Raw genomic sequence first — 15,000 nt, 5'->3', positions numbered from 1 at the left:
CCGTCTCTGATTGGACCAGCCAGTTCATTCATTACATCATTCTAAATTCTAAACCTTGGCTCCCGTTTGGTAATACTTGGAGCCAGTGATGTAAGACTCTTGGGTAAAGCTCGTCTTATCTCCAAATAACAACCGAATAACAACCCAGCTCTCTTAAGGGGCTTAGTCATGCCAAAGAGAAGAGTTAATTCTATTTTAAATATTGTCTGGAAATTGAAGGTTTTAAAATCAAGTGACTGTGGTTACTTAAACTATATGGACAAAAGTATTGGGCCTCCTACGACCCACTCTGTGACTGTGGCTGTGGTTCCTAAACACTCACACTTTGCAATAATACCACTTAGTTGATCATGGAACATCTTGGAGGGAAGACATTTAGCAAACTGCAACGGGGGGCATCGTATTACAGTACCACACTGGGATTCAGTGAGCTCTTTAGAACCAACGACCCATTCTTTCAGAGATGTTTGTAGAGGCAGAGTGCATGACTAGGTGCTTGATTTGATTGATGACACCTGTGGCAACGAGACTGAATGAAACACCTTAGTTCAATGATTAAGAGATGTGTCCCAATACTTTTGTCTAAATAGTGTCGATATGGTGTGTCCCAATACTTTTGTCTATATAGTGTGTCACAGAGTGACTGTGCTTATAGAACTCCTCAGGAAGGCTTCTCACAGAGCGAGAGTAGCGTCTGTCAGATAAAATCAGCCGTCCGTGTCTAATCCCCCCTCAGTCTCTGTGTAACTGGCCCGTCAGGTATACCCAGCGAGGTGTGGGCGCATGCCTGCCTGACCCCACCCCAGTGACTCACTCAGGCCCGGGAGGCTCATTGTGTAACCACTCACTAGCTCATCTCCAGGGACCAGCTGGAAACACCTTTGCTGAGATGCATGCTGGGATGAAATGCCTGCTGGTCTGAGAACATGGCTGTTTTGCACTTCCTGTTGTGTAGAACCCACACTAGTGAACTACACTAGGGATATTTAAGTCACTCACACACACACACACACACACACAAGCTCTCACTCAGAAACCCCCTAGCTCACTGGAAGGCTGGACTTCAATGTTTGTGAGGTCATGGGACCTTTAGACCCTTCACCCTCTCTTTCCTCACCTGACAATGTTCAAATTCTCTGATGGTTTGATCTGCTCACCTCAAATATCTGTTGTTTAGAGGGTGAGAGAGGCGGTCACCTGAGACGGTTTGGGAGGGCAGGTGGACTCTGGTCTGGCTGGTTGAACAGCTCTGGTCTGGCTGGTTGAACAGCTCTGACTGATTGTGAACGGTGTGTGTTGATTGTGAACGGTGTGTGTATGTGCAAAGAAAATGACAGCATCCATTTAAAGGCTTGTTAGGTTTCATTCCAAACTCTTGAGCTCATGCCCAAACCTCCCAGGATGACTAACACACACACACAAACACACACACACGCCAGATGACCATCTGATCCATGAATTGGAATTTTGCAATCAAGCAACCTTCAATGTGAAGGTTACAATACTAGATACTTAAAAAAAAAAAAAAAAAAGGTCTCATTATAGTTCAGTTAAGGTCTGATGGTGGTAACTACTGCTGAAGGAGAAGGCCGTGTTCTCTGCTTAATGCTGCTTCGCGCTTAGAAACCCCCTTTTTATCGTGAACATTTTTTTTACTTACAATTTTCATCGTTTTATTTGCTTATTTTATGTGAGAGTTCTCTGCTTATATTTGACTAGGGCCTCACTGTGGTGGTGATTAGCCCTTGGGTTGGGCTAGCCCTATTAGCCCTTGGGTTGGGCTAGCCCTGTTAGCCCTTGGGTTGGGCTGGACCAGAGGACAGCTGATGGGCTTTTCAAACAAGACGTCTCTGTAAAAGTTGTCTCCCCAAATCCAGGAAATGTGTTCAATCAATTAAAGCTTTATTTGTATAGCGCATCTCATACCCAGAGGCAACACAATGCGCTTTGTGTTGAGCTACACAGAACATGAGCGACTGCGTGAGAGGATATCACAGCTTGAGAAGAAGAATGAAACGCTGCTCTGAATACGTGAGGATGAGAAATTCATTGAAAGAACCGCAGCTAAATCTTCACAAGGTGCGGAGCCGACAGACAAGACCAGAACACACAGACACAGATCTTTATACACGGGACTGGACCAAAAATTGAGTGACTGTCAATCGCAAAATATATTAATCTCCGGCCCCATTCCAACTTTTGGGAGACGAAGCGAACCTTTTCAGCAGACTCTTCGACCTGAATACCTGGCTGACCTCAGAATGCCTCGCCCCTGGGATCCATTTTATCGACAATTCCAATATCTTTTGGAACTGCAGAGACCCCTTCAGACCTGATGGCGTTCACCCAATCATCAACGCAGCCAGAGCACTTGTTGCCAAGCTACATCAGCGACTGCGTCTTTGTTCCCAAACAAGATGGGCGTGAAGGTCAGCGTACACAGGGAACCGGCTTGTGTCCCTCCCCCCTCACCTGACCCTCTGCTCCACAACACCCAAGGCATCCAGAGGCCCAACCCAAACCAGAGAGATGTGAAGGTCAATGCAGGCATGCAGAAAGCCTCTACCCCTCCGACATCGTGTTCAGCCAGTCTCCGGTCTGTCACAGAAACTCTACAGCTCAAATGAGCTCTTACTAAAATAATCAGCGACTTCAGACTAAACTCTGAGGCAAATAAGGTCTCAATTCTTGTCCTCTTAGACCTAAATGCAGCGTTTGATAGATCAACCACGACATCCTAATCAATCGCCTTGAAAGGCTGGTTGGTCTCTCTTGACTGTGTTAAGCTGGTTCAGAACATGCATCAAAGGGTGGAAGTTCTACCTCAGGCTTGGAGATCATGTGTCTGAGAAACATGACGCCTGCTTGGGCGTTGCACAAGGGAGCTGCCTTGGTCCCTTACTATTCTCACTATACATGCTGCCCCTCTGGGGTATCATTAGAGAGCACGATGTATGTTTCCATATTATGCGGACGACACATTAGTCGTCTTCTTTTTGTTTTCTTCCATCTCATTTTCCTGCTTTGTTTATTTTGTCTTTATGTACATTCTCTGTTGTAAAGCACTTTGAGCTGCATTTATTTGTATGAAAGGTGCTACAAATAGTTTATTTTAATAATGACAATGATGATAATAATAATAATAATAATGATACAAAAATAATAATAGTAATTATCATTATTAATATTATTATTTTTAATCAACTGACCATGTCCTGCAATGGAGAAGAGCTTATCAGTGTGTGTGTGTTGTGTTTCCAGTTGGCAGGTACCGGTGTGCTGGCCGCGGGACTCTGGCTTCGCTTTGACAGCAAGACGGCAGGCCTGTTCACCGGGGAAGACTCTCCCTCCGTGTTCTTCACCGGTGAGCTGACAGGACAGAGGCCTGCATGGCGGATCAGATCACTAAACGTTCACCTCAAACTAAATACTTCCATTTGCAATGGAATCATGTCAGTAGGTCACTGTGCTGCGAAGGCACTGTATGGAGGGAAAGACAGGTGAATGTCACGGCCTTAATCCATTTAGGAACAACTGTTTGCGAGCATAGCAGTTCAAATCAAAACAAACTTAAATTTGTATAGAGCAGTTGCCATGGGAACGGGTCGTTCCCTAAAGCCAATGTTATTCTAGCGGGGCGTGGTGCCGAGGGGAGGGGCGGGGCGGCTGTGAGGCCACCAGCGCTGCAGAACCCTACATCCATGAGCAGAACCCGGGCGAAAGTTGAGGAATTCTAAACAAACACCAACCCCATTGTCTCTGAACATAACTTTCACCAGTGAGAGAAGCTAGGGTGAACATGCAGTCATTCAGTCAACGCAGGCCAGTCACATTTCTGTGCCAGAACCATTCTGTCACTTGACACTGGCTGTGTTGCAGTTTGGACCAATCATGGGTCATTTACAGGACTTGTCCTATAATCTCTGATTTGGTAACACTCCAAAGGTCAAATAAATCTCTGCCAGTTATTTTGGGCGGGTGTAGAGGCAGTGTGTGTAGGGGTATAATAGTAGTACTGTGCCTAGGGCAGGGCAGATGTGTTTCTCCACACCAAAGCTAGCCCTCTATCCTGTCAGAGCCCTACACACACACACACACACACACACACACACACACACACACACACACACACACACACACACAGCCTCCTTTCTTCTCTCAGGGACAGAGTCGTCATTGTGCCGCTCTTTTGTTTCCCTCCTTTATCCTCTCCAGCCCCATCACAGAAACACTCCCTCCCTTCATCCCTTCTATCTCCCTGATCACTAGTGGGCAGCTATGAAATGGCAAACATCTTAATAAGCAGCTCTAGAGAAACTGGGAGAGTCATTGTGAGCTATTTGTGGGGATGCAGCTACTGTGCCGTGTTGTTCTGGACGGTTACGTAGCCTCCTGTGGTGTTGTCGAGTTCTGTGGCAGACTTTGTTTGGCGTGATTCATAACACCCTCGCTAGCACATTACTGACGACAAACACACCTCTTCTCTTCACAAGGTACTCTTTATCTGTGCGCTCCAAAAACAGCAGCACAGTTAGGGGAGCAGTGGGTGGGCTCTATGGAGGTTGCTTTCCTTATAACTCGGAGGTCAAAGGTTATGTTTAGTTTTAGGTTTAGTTTTTTTTGGGGGGGGGGGGTTATGGTTACGCATATTAGCCTACATAATAGTCTGTGTCACTTCGCCTCCCGAGCTGGTGTTCTGAGGGTGTGTCTAGGGGTCGAAATTGAAAGAGTGACAGGTCGTAGCAGCAAATGAGAGACGCTAGCCCAGGCTAGATGGGCGGGGCCAGGTTGGGAGGGAACGCCTGATCAGGGAAGTCGTTACTGATTGGTGTCGTCGGGATTCCGGAGCTACTAATGAATTGCCAGGATTTGAACACCAGGTTTTTGCGTGAACTGTCCCAGACCCATAGAGAGATCTGCAGCAGCATGCAGTAATGTTGTTAGCATAGCTTATGTAGTCAATGGTTTATGGTTATGGTTAAGGTTAAGGTGGTTAGGAGTGAATGGTTATAGTAATGGTTAAGGTTGGGGGTTAGGAGTAAATGGTTATGGTTAAGTGGTTATGGTTAAGGTTAGGGGTTAGGGTTAGGAGTAAATGGTTATGGTTAGGGTTTAGGGCTTAGGTTAAGTTTAGGCGTTCCCCACATGTAAGTTAACGTGTGTGTGTGTGTGTTTCAGGCGTGTACATTCTGCTTGCTGCGGGGGCTTTGATGATGGTGGTGGGCTTCCTGGGCTGTTGTGGAGCCCTCAAAGAGTCGCCGTGCATGCTGGGATTGGTGAGTATCACAGCCTGCGAGTCTGTCCGTCTCAGCCAATCTCATCTCACCGTCTAGCAGGCATGCGACCACATTGCCATGAACAGATACATTTGAGAGATTTTGAGCTAGTTTTTCACCTTCGGAGTTTTGAAATAAACTGTTTTTCTTTCTCTTCCTCTAGTTCTTCCTCTTCCTGTTGCTCATCTTTGCTATGGAGGTCGCTGCAGGTATCTGGGGCCTCTCCAACCAAGATAAGGTGCATGTCCACAGTCGTCCTCATGCCCAGGGCTGAGTTTCCCAGAGGCATCGTAGCTACGTTCATCGTAAGCTACGGCATTCATCATAGCGCTACGATGCCTCTGGGAAACTCAGCCCAGTAGTGTACCACCTGCTTATTCTACCATGACGATACTCACCGGCAATCTTCATATCGTATAACGCCCAACACTCTACCCTTACCCCCCACTCTACCCTTACCCCCCAATCTACCCTTACCCCCCCCCCCCAGGTAGTGGACGATATAATCGAATTCTACAAGCAGACCTACACCAACTACCAGTCCACCAAGCAGGAGACGCTGAAGGAGACTCTGCGTCTCATCCAGTTTGGAGTGAGTCCATACGTTTACACACACATCTCTCAATCACTTATGCCATGAAGAGTGCTGTCTGGAAGTATGTTTGGTTGGTCTGGTTGGTGGCACTGAAGTTGTCATGTTTGTCCCTGTGCAGCTGAACTGCTGTGGAATCACGGGGACGATACTGGACAGCGCCAGAGACACCTGTCCCAAGAAGGACGGGCTGGAGGCGCTCATCACCACGGTGAGCAAGATGGACGGCCTTTTCCTCATGGTCCACTTAACCCTTTTAACCCTGAAAGTACAGTGACAACATTTCGAATATTAATTGGATTTTCCCTATAATACTAGAAAGCGCAGTTTCTCAGCTTTCAGCAAGTGTTGGAATGAGGAATTTTTTAGATTTGTTAGATTTAAAAAAAAAATATATATTATTAAATATTTGTTAGATATTTTTTAATATCGAGGATCTTGGAGGGGGCTTGGGAGTTTGCCCAACCTGTCTACATGTGTTTTGTGGACTTGGAGAAGGCTTACGACCGGGTCCCCCGAGAGGTCTTGTGGAGAGTTATGCGGGAGTATGGGGTGAGGGGGTCCCTACTTAGGGCCATCCAATCCCTGTACACCCAGAGCGAGAGCTGTGTCCGGGTCCTCGGCAGTAAGTCGTCTGCCTTTCCGGTGGGTGTTGGCCTCCGCCAGGGCTGCGCTTTGTCACCAATCCTGTTTGTGATTTTCATGGACAGGATATCGAGGCGTAGCCGGGGGGAGGTGGGTTTGCAGTTCGGTGAGCTGGGGATCACGTCACTGCTTTTTGCAGATGATGTGGTCCTGATGGCATCAGCTGCCTGCGACCTCCAGCACTCTCTGGATAGGTTCGCAACTGAGTGTGAAGCGGCTGGGATGAGAATAAGCACTTCTAAATCTGAGGCCATGGTTCTCAGCAGGAAACCGGTGGCCTGTCCGCTCCGAGTAGGAAATGAGTCCTTACCCCAAGTGAAGGAGTTCAAGTATCTGGGGGTCTTGTTCACGAGTGAGGGAACCATGGAGAGGGAGTTTGGCCGGAGAATCGGAGCAGCTGGTGCGGTTCTGCAGTCGCTATACCGCACTGTTGTGACGAAAAGAGAGCTGAGCCAAAAGGCAAAGCTCTCGATCTACCGGTCTATCTTCGTCCCCACCCTCACCTATGGTCATGAAGGATGGGTCATGACCGAAAGAACGAGATCACGGATACAAGCGGCCGAAATGAGTTTTCTCCGGAGGGTGGCTGGGGTCTCCCTGAGAGATCGGGTGAGAAGTTCAGTCATCCGGGAGAGACTCGGAGTAGAGCCGCTGCTCCTTTGCGTCGAAAGGAGCCAGTTGAGGTGGTTCGGGCATCTAGTGAGGATGCCTCCTGGGCGCCTCCCTAGGGAGGTGTTCCAGGCGTGTCCGGCTGGGAGGAGGCCGCGGGGTAGACCCAGGACCAGGTGGCGGGACTACATCTCCGCACTGGCCTGTGAGCGGCTAAAGATTCCCCAGGCAGAGCTGGTTGATGCTGCTAGGGAAAGGGATGTCTGGGGCTCCCTGCTGGAGCTGCTGCCTCCGCGACCCGACCCTGGATAAGCGGATGAAGATGATGATGATGATGATGATATTTTTTAAAATGTTGCCGGTGACGTGGTCGTATCGAAAGGGTTAAGTCAATTCCATTAGATGCACACCGATCAAGTCAACGCGTTTCCCATACATTCACCATAATTTGATTCACTTCTTCTTTTCTTGGTTGGTGATTCCAGCTTGCTTCAGCGTGTGTTTGTGCGTGGGTTTGGTTGTGTGATGTGTGTGTTTGTGCATGGGTTTGGTTGTGTGATGTGTGTGAGTGTGTGTGTGTGCATGGGTTTGGTTGTGTGATGTGTGTGTGAGTATGTTTGTGCATGGGTGTGGTTGTGTGATGTGTGTGTTTGCGTCCAACCAAACAATCCAAATTCAATGTGTAACTAAATCAAAGCTCGGGTAGGATAGAATACTGTTGACTAGTTTCCCGATGGCGTCTACCGTGTCCAGCACACCTGTCTCATTACCTGGAGGGAAGCCATGTGTCCATGTGAGAACTATTCCTTTCACAGATGCCCACTGGGTGGCGTCATTTCATTTAGTATAAACAAATTATTTTCTTTTCAAAATTGTCTCCAACACAAGATGGCGGCTCATGAGTGGAAATATCAACAGCACCTTCATCTATCTAATGGAAACGTATTTCCTTACTGTGAAAGGATTCATGATGACCTACTGTTTCCCTTAGTGCTAAATACTGTCTGTTCTGCTCTGCTGGGACCAGCGCAGCATCACTACTACCGAGCCATGTTCTGCGTGTTTCTGAGCCATGTTCTGCGTGTTTCTGAGCCATGTTCTGAGCCATGTTCTGCGTGTTTCTGAGCCATGTTCTGCGTGTTTCTGATGTTCGATGTACCGATCTGTGATCCATACCTTGTCCCTCCAGAGCTGTCCTAGCGCCATAAGCGAGGTGTTCCAATCCAAGCTGCACATCATCGGAGGGGTGGGCATCGGCATCGGCCTCATCATGGTGAGACTCCCCCTGTCTTCACTTCTGATAACGGCCACGTTTACACATTTCACTCAAATGTGCAGTGATTCATTGAGTGTCAGCATCAGATCGCTGGGTTTGCTGACATGTTTAACACGTGTGATGAGGAAAAGTAGACCCAGAATGTGTAGGTGCCGCTCCTATTCTTCTAATCAACCCCCTGTAAATGAAAATCTTACTTGGTTTAGTTTAGATTTCAAAGAACACGCTGAGTGGTCGGTCAAGCTGGTTTTAAACAAAGACAATAGTTTTATTCTGTTACGATTCTGCAGAGTCGGACTCAGCACAGGAAGTGAATCCGGGCAGAGTGAGTCAGATGTGGACGAGGTCGATAGGTTATACAGTGAAAAAGGAAGTGACATAGTTTCAGGATGAAGGACAGGGAAGTGATGTCACACAGGGAAGAATTTGTAGTTCTAACAGACTGATCTATGAGAACGAACTACAAAGTTTAGAACAACAGTCAAGTAGGAAAACAGAACACTTTGTTGAGACTTGAAATTCATTCACACCCCCTTCTGCTTTTCTCCCCCCAGATCTTCGGGATGATCTTCAGCATGCTGCTGTGCTGCGCGATCAGGAGGTCCCGGGACATCATGTAGACACACACTCCCATACCGCGCCCTTAACTTAAACGTGCATGTCCATGCTTCAGAAATACAGCTTCAGAAGTGCCCGATAGGTTTGTAACCCCCGTCAGCAGGGCAGCGTGCGTCCGGTCACAGCCTCCACACTGGATGGACTTGGTCACCTTTGAAGGTGTGGAACTGTGCGGTTTATATGATGCTTATTAGAGGCTCTGCACCAGCATGTCCATTTAAATGATGGATATTTGATTTCAGCCATTTGGGAAGCAAAATGCCTTCGATGTCTGAATTAAATCTTTTGTATAATCCGTTTTTAAAAACCTAACTGTGCATTTTATTGTATGGACCACTTATTTTGCCTGTTTCTTAAGCTACATTTAACTTTTAACTTTACATTGGAAGATCATTTTTTTAAATAAAGTGTATACATACTGTGGATTTTTATGCAACTGTTTTGATGAACAAAGATCCAGTACATCTTGGAGTTGCCAAATAAAAGAACTAATGAGAATAATTTGTCTGGTTTTCATTCAGTGAGTGTCTGGAGAGTGCTGGATAGTTTGAACTTTGAAACTGGAACATGTGAAACAAGCAGGCCAACACTGGTCAGAGATGATCAAATACGAGCGATACTATACTATCATACGAGCTCTACTCTTTCTGTCAGTGCCTGTAGCAAACATGCAATGATGGCGGTAAAGTATGACATATGCCTACAGTACCTGCACTAAAATAAGAGGAAGATCCAATTTCTTAACATCTAACAATCCGGAGTTAAGCTTTCAACAAAGAGGATGAACAGAACATACAAAACCTTTGTTTAATCATTGAGCCATGTTCAAAACTCTGACACCATGTTCAAAACACTGTCACCAATCTTCAAGCCGAGATCAACGAAGCCCCTCAGGAAGCAGGTGACCTGTGTTCCACCTCTCGCTCCGAGCTGCATCCGCCCACCGGCCTGGAGGACCGCAGGTCTGGCAGAGTGAACCATCAAAACGACAAGACAGCGGAGAGGAGGAGAGAGGGAGAGGAGGAGGAGGAGAGAGAGAGAGGAGGAGAGAGCAGGAGGGAGAGGGAGAGGAGGAGAGAGCAGGAGGGAGAGGAGGAGAGAGAGGGAGAGAGCAGGAGTGGAGGAGGGAGAGGGAGAGGAGGAGAGAGCAGGAGGGAGAGGAGGAGAGAGCAGGAGGAGAGAGGGAGAGGAGGAGGAGAGGACGGGGGGGTCAGCGTGAACACCCCCCCTCCCTGCTGGAGACAGGATTAAAGGAGTGAGGGAGCGGAGGAGGAGGAGGAGAAGGAGGAGGACGCTGAATGAGCACGCGCACGCGACGACGGCCGCACATGCGTGCCTGCGCTTCCACGGTCAGGAGCAGCTGTGCGTGGCGTGCGTGTGCGTGGGCCGCCGCTCGTCTGTCAGTCCGCTGATGCTCCCTGCTGGCCGTGCCCATTACCAGCCGTCCTCACACACACCATACCCCATAGTGCAATAACATGTTACATGTAAATAATAGAAATGTAATTTCGGGTATAAATAAAGGATAACCTGAAGACTGTACTAACTTTCAATCTCATCATCAGACCACAGCTGTCCACAGTCACCTGTACCTGCTGCCACCTGCCTGTCTGCCTTGTCCCACGCGTGGCTGGTTGTACTAATAGGAGCCTTCTGGTCCTTCATTCCACTGCTGGGTCATCAGCTAGAACCTTTCCCACTTATATTGTTGTGGTTTTCTGGAATTGTGTTAATTGTAGAGGCAGACGGGCTCCAGCGCCTGTAGGTGGAGTGGAGAGACAGGACGAGAGTTACGATGCTCCACATTGCAGCCCAACCGAGCCCAACCGAGCCCAACCGAGCCCAACCGAGCCCAACCGAGCCCAACCCGAGCCCAACCCGAGCCCAACCGAGCCCAACCGAGCCCAACCGAGCCCAACCCGAGCCCAACCGAGCCCAACCCGAGGAGAGAGTGCTCGTTTTGTTCCTCGCCGTCGCGCTGGACCAATCACACGCGGCGTTACATTAGGTCAACTGGTCGCTGCGTCATTGGTCAGATCCAGCAGCATCACCAGCGTCAACACAGCTGTCCTTATACTGCATGTTGTTGACATTTTATTGCATTTTATTTGAATGGTCGGCAGTGACCTCACCCTCCGCCGTCCTTAGGAAACACAGAGGAACAACGGATTATTGTTTAGAGTCGTTGCCCCGTAAATGATCCTCATAATATCCCAGCTGGGACACATTTGGACCGGATCAATCGCAGGTGCGCTTCTTTATCTCGGGTTTGTTGCCATCGATCTCTGATCATGTCGGAGAAACGTGTCGAGGACAACCTGCAGGGTAGGTTCCTCTTTCAGTCTCCTATTCAATGGGTGAAGATGGCATGTTTTAAGGGTCATTCATATTAACCTATTGACCTGATAGATTATTGAAAAATGTATTGGGTATATTCTTATTATATATTAATTATATTGGGTTAGCCTATATAAGTCGTTTGGTCTATCTTGCTATTTCAAAGTAGGTGCATATCCACAATAGTACGGGATGAAAAATGTATTGGGTATATTGTTATTATATATTAATTATATTGGGTTAGCCTATATAAGTCGTTTGGTTGGCCTATCTTGTTATTTCAAAGTAGGTGCATATCCACAATAGTACGGGATGAAATCACTCACTATAATTGAATCGACCTTGATGTTTGAATTCTGAGCGCATGTTTATTTCCATATTTCCATGTATGTGCGCGCACCTGCTGGACTATTATTATCGGTCCAGTTGTGATAAAGAGACGGCTGGCCGGTCACTCTGATTGCGCAATATTGTGCAACACTGAGAGGGGAGGGGCTAGGCAGTCCTTTCTCCCATTGGATAGGCGGACTTACTGCATGAGAAGGAATATGAACTGGTCAAGCTTGTTCAGCTAAATCACACACACACACACACACACAATGAATCCACAAATATGTATGTGTTTATGGTAGTTTGCTTCCTGCCTCTGTCTCAAGGCTCCTGGGTGGAGCTGCACTACAGCAGTGGTCCCCTAGGTGGCGCCGCATCCCTGGAGAGCCAGAGGGCTGAGGCGGAGGCTCCTGGATCTACTGAGGAAGGGGAGCATGTTCCTGGATCAGCCCCGGAAGTGGAGCTGGTTCCTGGGTCTACCTTAGAAGGGAAGCTGGTTCCTGGGTCTACCTTAGAAGGGGAGCTGGTTCCTGGGTCTACCTTAGAAGGGGAGCTGGTTCCTGGGTCTACCTTAGAAGGGGAGCTGGTTCCTGGGTCTACCTTAGAAGGGGAGCTGGTTCCTGGGTCTACCTTAGAAGGGGAGCTGGTTCCTGGGTCTACCTTAGAAGGGAAGCTGGTTCCTGGGTCTACCTTAGAAGGGAAGCTGGTTCCTGGGTCTACCTTAGAAGGGGAGCTGGTTCCTGGGTGTACCTTAGAAGGGGAGCAGGTTCCTGGGTGTACCTTAGAAGGGGAGCTGGTTCCTGGGTGTACCTTAGAAGGGGAGCAGGTTCCTGGGTTGCCCCAGGGAGGGGAGCAGGTTCCTGGGTTGACCCAGGGAGGGGAGCAGGTTCCTGGGTTGACCCAGAGAGAGGAGCAGGTTCCTGGGTTGACCCAGGGAGGGGAGCAGGTTCCTGGGTTGACCCTGGCCAGTGCCCAGGCTCCCATCCAGGGAGTGGACCTGGAGAAGATGCTGCTGGAGGCCCAGCATGAGTCTGGGAGGAGCAGCTCCAGAGGCAGTCTGCCGTGTGACAGGTATGACCACCGTACCCGGATCACACTGCCTCCATATATATACATCTGTGTACTGTATGTTATAGTGCTGGATGTACTGATGTGTATGTATTCATGAACAGTCCTCCAAGACCCCAAACTCCTTTGCACCTACGCAGTGGCTCTGAGGCGCCCAGCTCTGGAGAGAAATATAGCTCCCAGGTAGATGTAGACACACACACACACACACACACACACACAGACACACACACACACACACACACACACACACGCGCACACACACACACACACACACAAAGAGGATGAGGAAGATGAGTGGTCCTATGAGGAAGACCACCTCAGTACAACAGTGCGTTTCTGTTCCAGTCTGATGAAGACTACCTAGAAAGGAGACAGGAAGTGGAAAATCTCATGAAGAAGAATGCAGACTGGATCTGGGACTGGTCAAGTCGACCAGAGAATCTCCCACCCAGGTCAGTAGCCCTCAATACCAACACTTTTTTGCGTGTCCAAAGTGTGTGTGTGTGTCTCCAGCTGATTGCATTTGCCAGTTGTGTGTGTGTGTGTGTGTGTGTGTGTGTATCTACATCTACCTTACCAGTTACAGTTAGGTTAGGTCCATAAATATTTGGACATTGACACAATTTTCACAATCCACCACGATGGAATTGAAATGAAACAATCAAGATGGGCAGACTATTTCCAATCCATTGTGGTGGTGTACAGAGCCAAAATGATGCAAATGATGTCAATGTTCAAATATTTATGGACCTAACTGTATGTGTGTGTCAAGCCAACTTGTGCCATGCGCTTGTGTGTGTCTGCCGGTGTTCAGAGAGTTCCTGTTGAAGCATCCTAAACGCGCCACGCCCCTGAGCATCAGGAACACACGCGTGATGAAGAAAGGAGGGATCTTCTCCGCTGACTTCCTCAGGGTCTTCCTGCCCTCCCTGTTCCTGTCCCACATCCTGGCCATCGGCCTCGGGTGAGCCCTCACACTCCCTCACACTCCCACACACACCCTCACACTCCCTCACACTCCCCCACACACCCTCACACTTCCTCACACTCCCTCACACTCCCTCACACTCCCCCACACACCCTCACACTCCCTCACACTCCCCCACACACCCTCACACCCTCACACACTCCCTTACACTTCCTCACACTCCCCCACACACCCTCACACTCCCTCACACTCCCTCACACACCCTCACACTCCCTCACACTCCCCCACACACCCTCACACACTCCCTTACACTTCCTCACACTCGCCTTCTTGGTTGTGTGTGGTGTGTGCAGTGTGTCTATGTACAGTATGTACACAGGAGAAGTGTGTACATGATGTGTGTGTGTGACTTTATTTTCGGCGTCCCCCCCCCCAGGGTGTATATCGGCCGGCGTCTGACGCCCCCCTCCAGCTCCTTCTGAATTCACCACCGCCACCATCTTACTCATCATCATCATCATCATCGCTGCAGCTGGGCTTGACGTCCGGCTTGGTAGGCGCAGACATGCTCCGGTCACGTGACCCGCTACTCTGTGCGCCTCTGCCTCGGCCACCCCCGCCACGCCCACCAGCCCCCCCGCCACGCCCCCCTCCCTGGGTCCAGTACGTGTGAGCGATACCGGCTGAAAGTCCAATGCAGAAGAAATTAATATTTCTGAGAGAATTGGAGGGAAAAAACGAATGTTGAAACAGGAAGGTGGCTCTGCAGCCAAGATGGAAGTGGTGAGAGATAGAAGCTAAAACAGAAGTTTTAATTGAAGGGAGCTTGTCTGGATGTGATAAATCCCCGAGGCCTTATCTATGAATAGGCTGGAAACTTGGACCGAGTCCCAGGAGCTGTTGGATAGTCAAGGTAGCCTCCATGGAGATTAGTTTTCATTCTTTCTCAATGGCAGGCGTTTGTCTGAGGGGATGTGTGTATAGTATTATATCCTCCATCTGTATATATGGATCATGTGCGTGCCTGACACGGGCCCAGAGGAACGCTGTGTGTTCTGGGCCGTTCTGAGCTGCCCGCCCGTCCGTCTGTCTGTCTGCCCGTCTGTCTGTCTGCCCGCCCGTCTGTCTGTCTGCCCGTCCGTCCGTCTGTCTGTCTCTCTGTCTGCCCGTCTGTCTGTCTGCCCGTCTGTGTCCGTCTGTCTGTCTGTCCGTCTGTCTCTGCTCCACGCACTTCTGCTCTGCTTGAACACATTCTGTTGGAATTTGAAGTATTTTTTTTTGTACAAGTAGGAACTGTATATGAATAAACTGTGTACCT

General features: G+C 48.9%; 2 protein-coding genes across 3 annotated transcripts in view; both read left to right on the top strand.

Annotated features, from left to right (window-relative positions):
- LOC311326764 (CD9 antigen-like) overlaps positions 1–9,433 on the top strand; it is a gene marked incomplete at its 5' end in the record, with an annotated part of 13,378 nt that extends 3,945 nt beyond the window's left edge. For both annotated transcript variants that reach the window (XM_084459718.1, XM_084459719.1), the window contains 7 exons: positions 3,262–3,364; positions 5,179–5,276; positions 5,440–5,514; positions 5,767–5,868; positions 5,990–6,079; positions 8,312–8,395; positions 8,953–9,433. In XM_084459718.1, coding sequence (XP_084315844.1) covers positions 3,262–3,364; positions 5,179–5,276; positions 5,440–5,514; positions 5,767–5,868; positions 5,990–6,079; positions 8,312–8,395; positions 8,953–9,018 — 618 coding nt within the window. In that variant the 3' untranslated portion in view covers positions 9,019–9,433. The remainder of the gene's footprint in view (positions 1–3,261; positions 3,365–5,178; positions 5,277–5,439; positions 5,515–5,766; positions 5,869–5,989; positions 6,080–8,311; positions 8,396–8,952) is intronic.
- Positions 9,434–11,137: 1,704 nt separating this feature from the next.
- Positions 11,138–14,960, top strand: bnip3 (BCL2 interacting protein 3). Its single transcript, XM_084459959.1, has 6 exons — positions 11,138–11,341; positions 12,010–12,754; positions 12,856–12,934; positions 13,100–13,206; positions 13,569–13,718; positions 14,119–14,960. The coding sequence occupies exons 1-6, from the start codon at positions 11,308–11,310 to the stop codon at positions 14,162–14,164; spliced, it is 1,161 nt and encodes a 386-aa protein (XP_084316085.1). The 5' UTR covers positions 11,138–11,307; the 3' UTR covers positions 14,165–14,960.
- The last annotated feature ends 40 nt before the right edge of the window (positions 14,961–15,000 follow it).

This window comes from Borostomias antarcticus, assembly GCF_949987555.1.
Source record: "Borostomias antarcticus genome assembly, chromosome: 29".
Taxonomy (NCBI): domain Eukaryota; kingdom Metazoa; phylum Chordata; class Actinopteri; order Stomiiformes; family Stomiidae; genus Borostomias; species Borostomias antarcticus.
Note: the sequence above shows the minus strand (reverse complement) of the source record. Positions and strands in the feature narration are given on the sequence as shown.

Bases quoted from the DNA above. Each gene is read 5' to 3' on its own strand.
- bnip3 (XM_084459959.1), top strand. From the start codon at position 11,308: ATGTCGGAGAAACGTGTCGAGGACAACCTGCAGG. The intron at 11,342-12,009 runs GTAGGTTCCTCT...CTCTGTCTCAAG, and splicing joins TGTCGAGGACAACCTGCAGG to GCTCCTGGGTGGAGCTGCAC. The intron at 13,207-13,568 runs GTCAGTAGCCCT...GCCGGTGTTCAG, and splicing joins CCAGAGAATCTCCCACCCAG to AGAGTTCCTGTTGAAGCATC.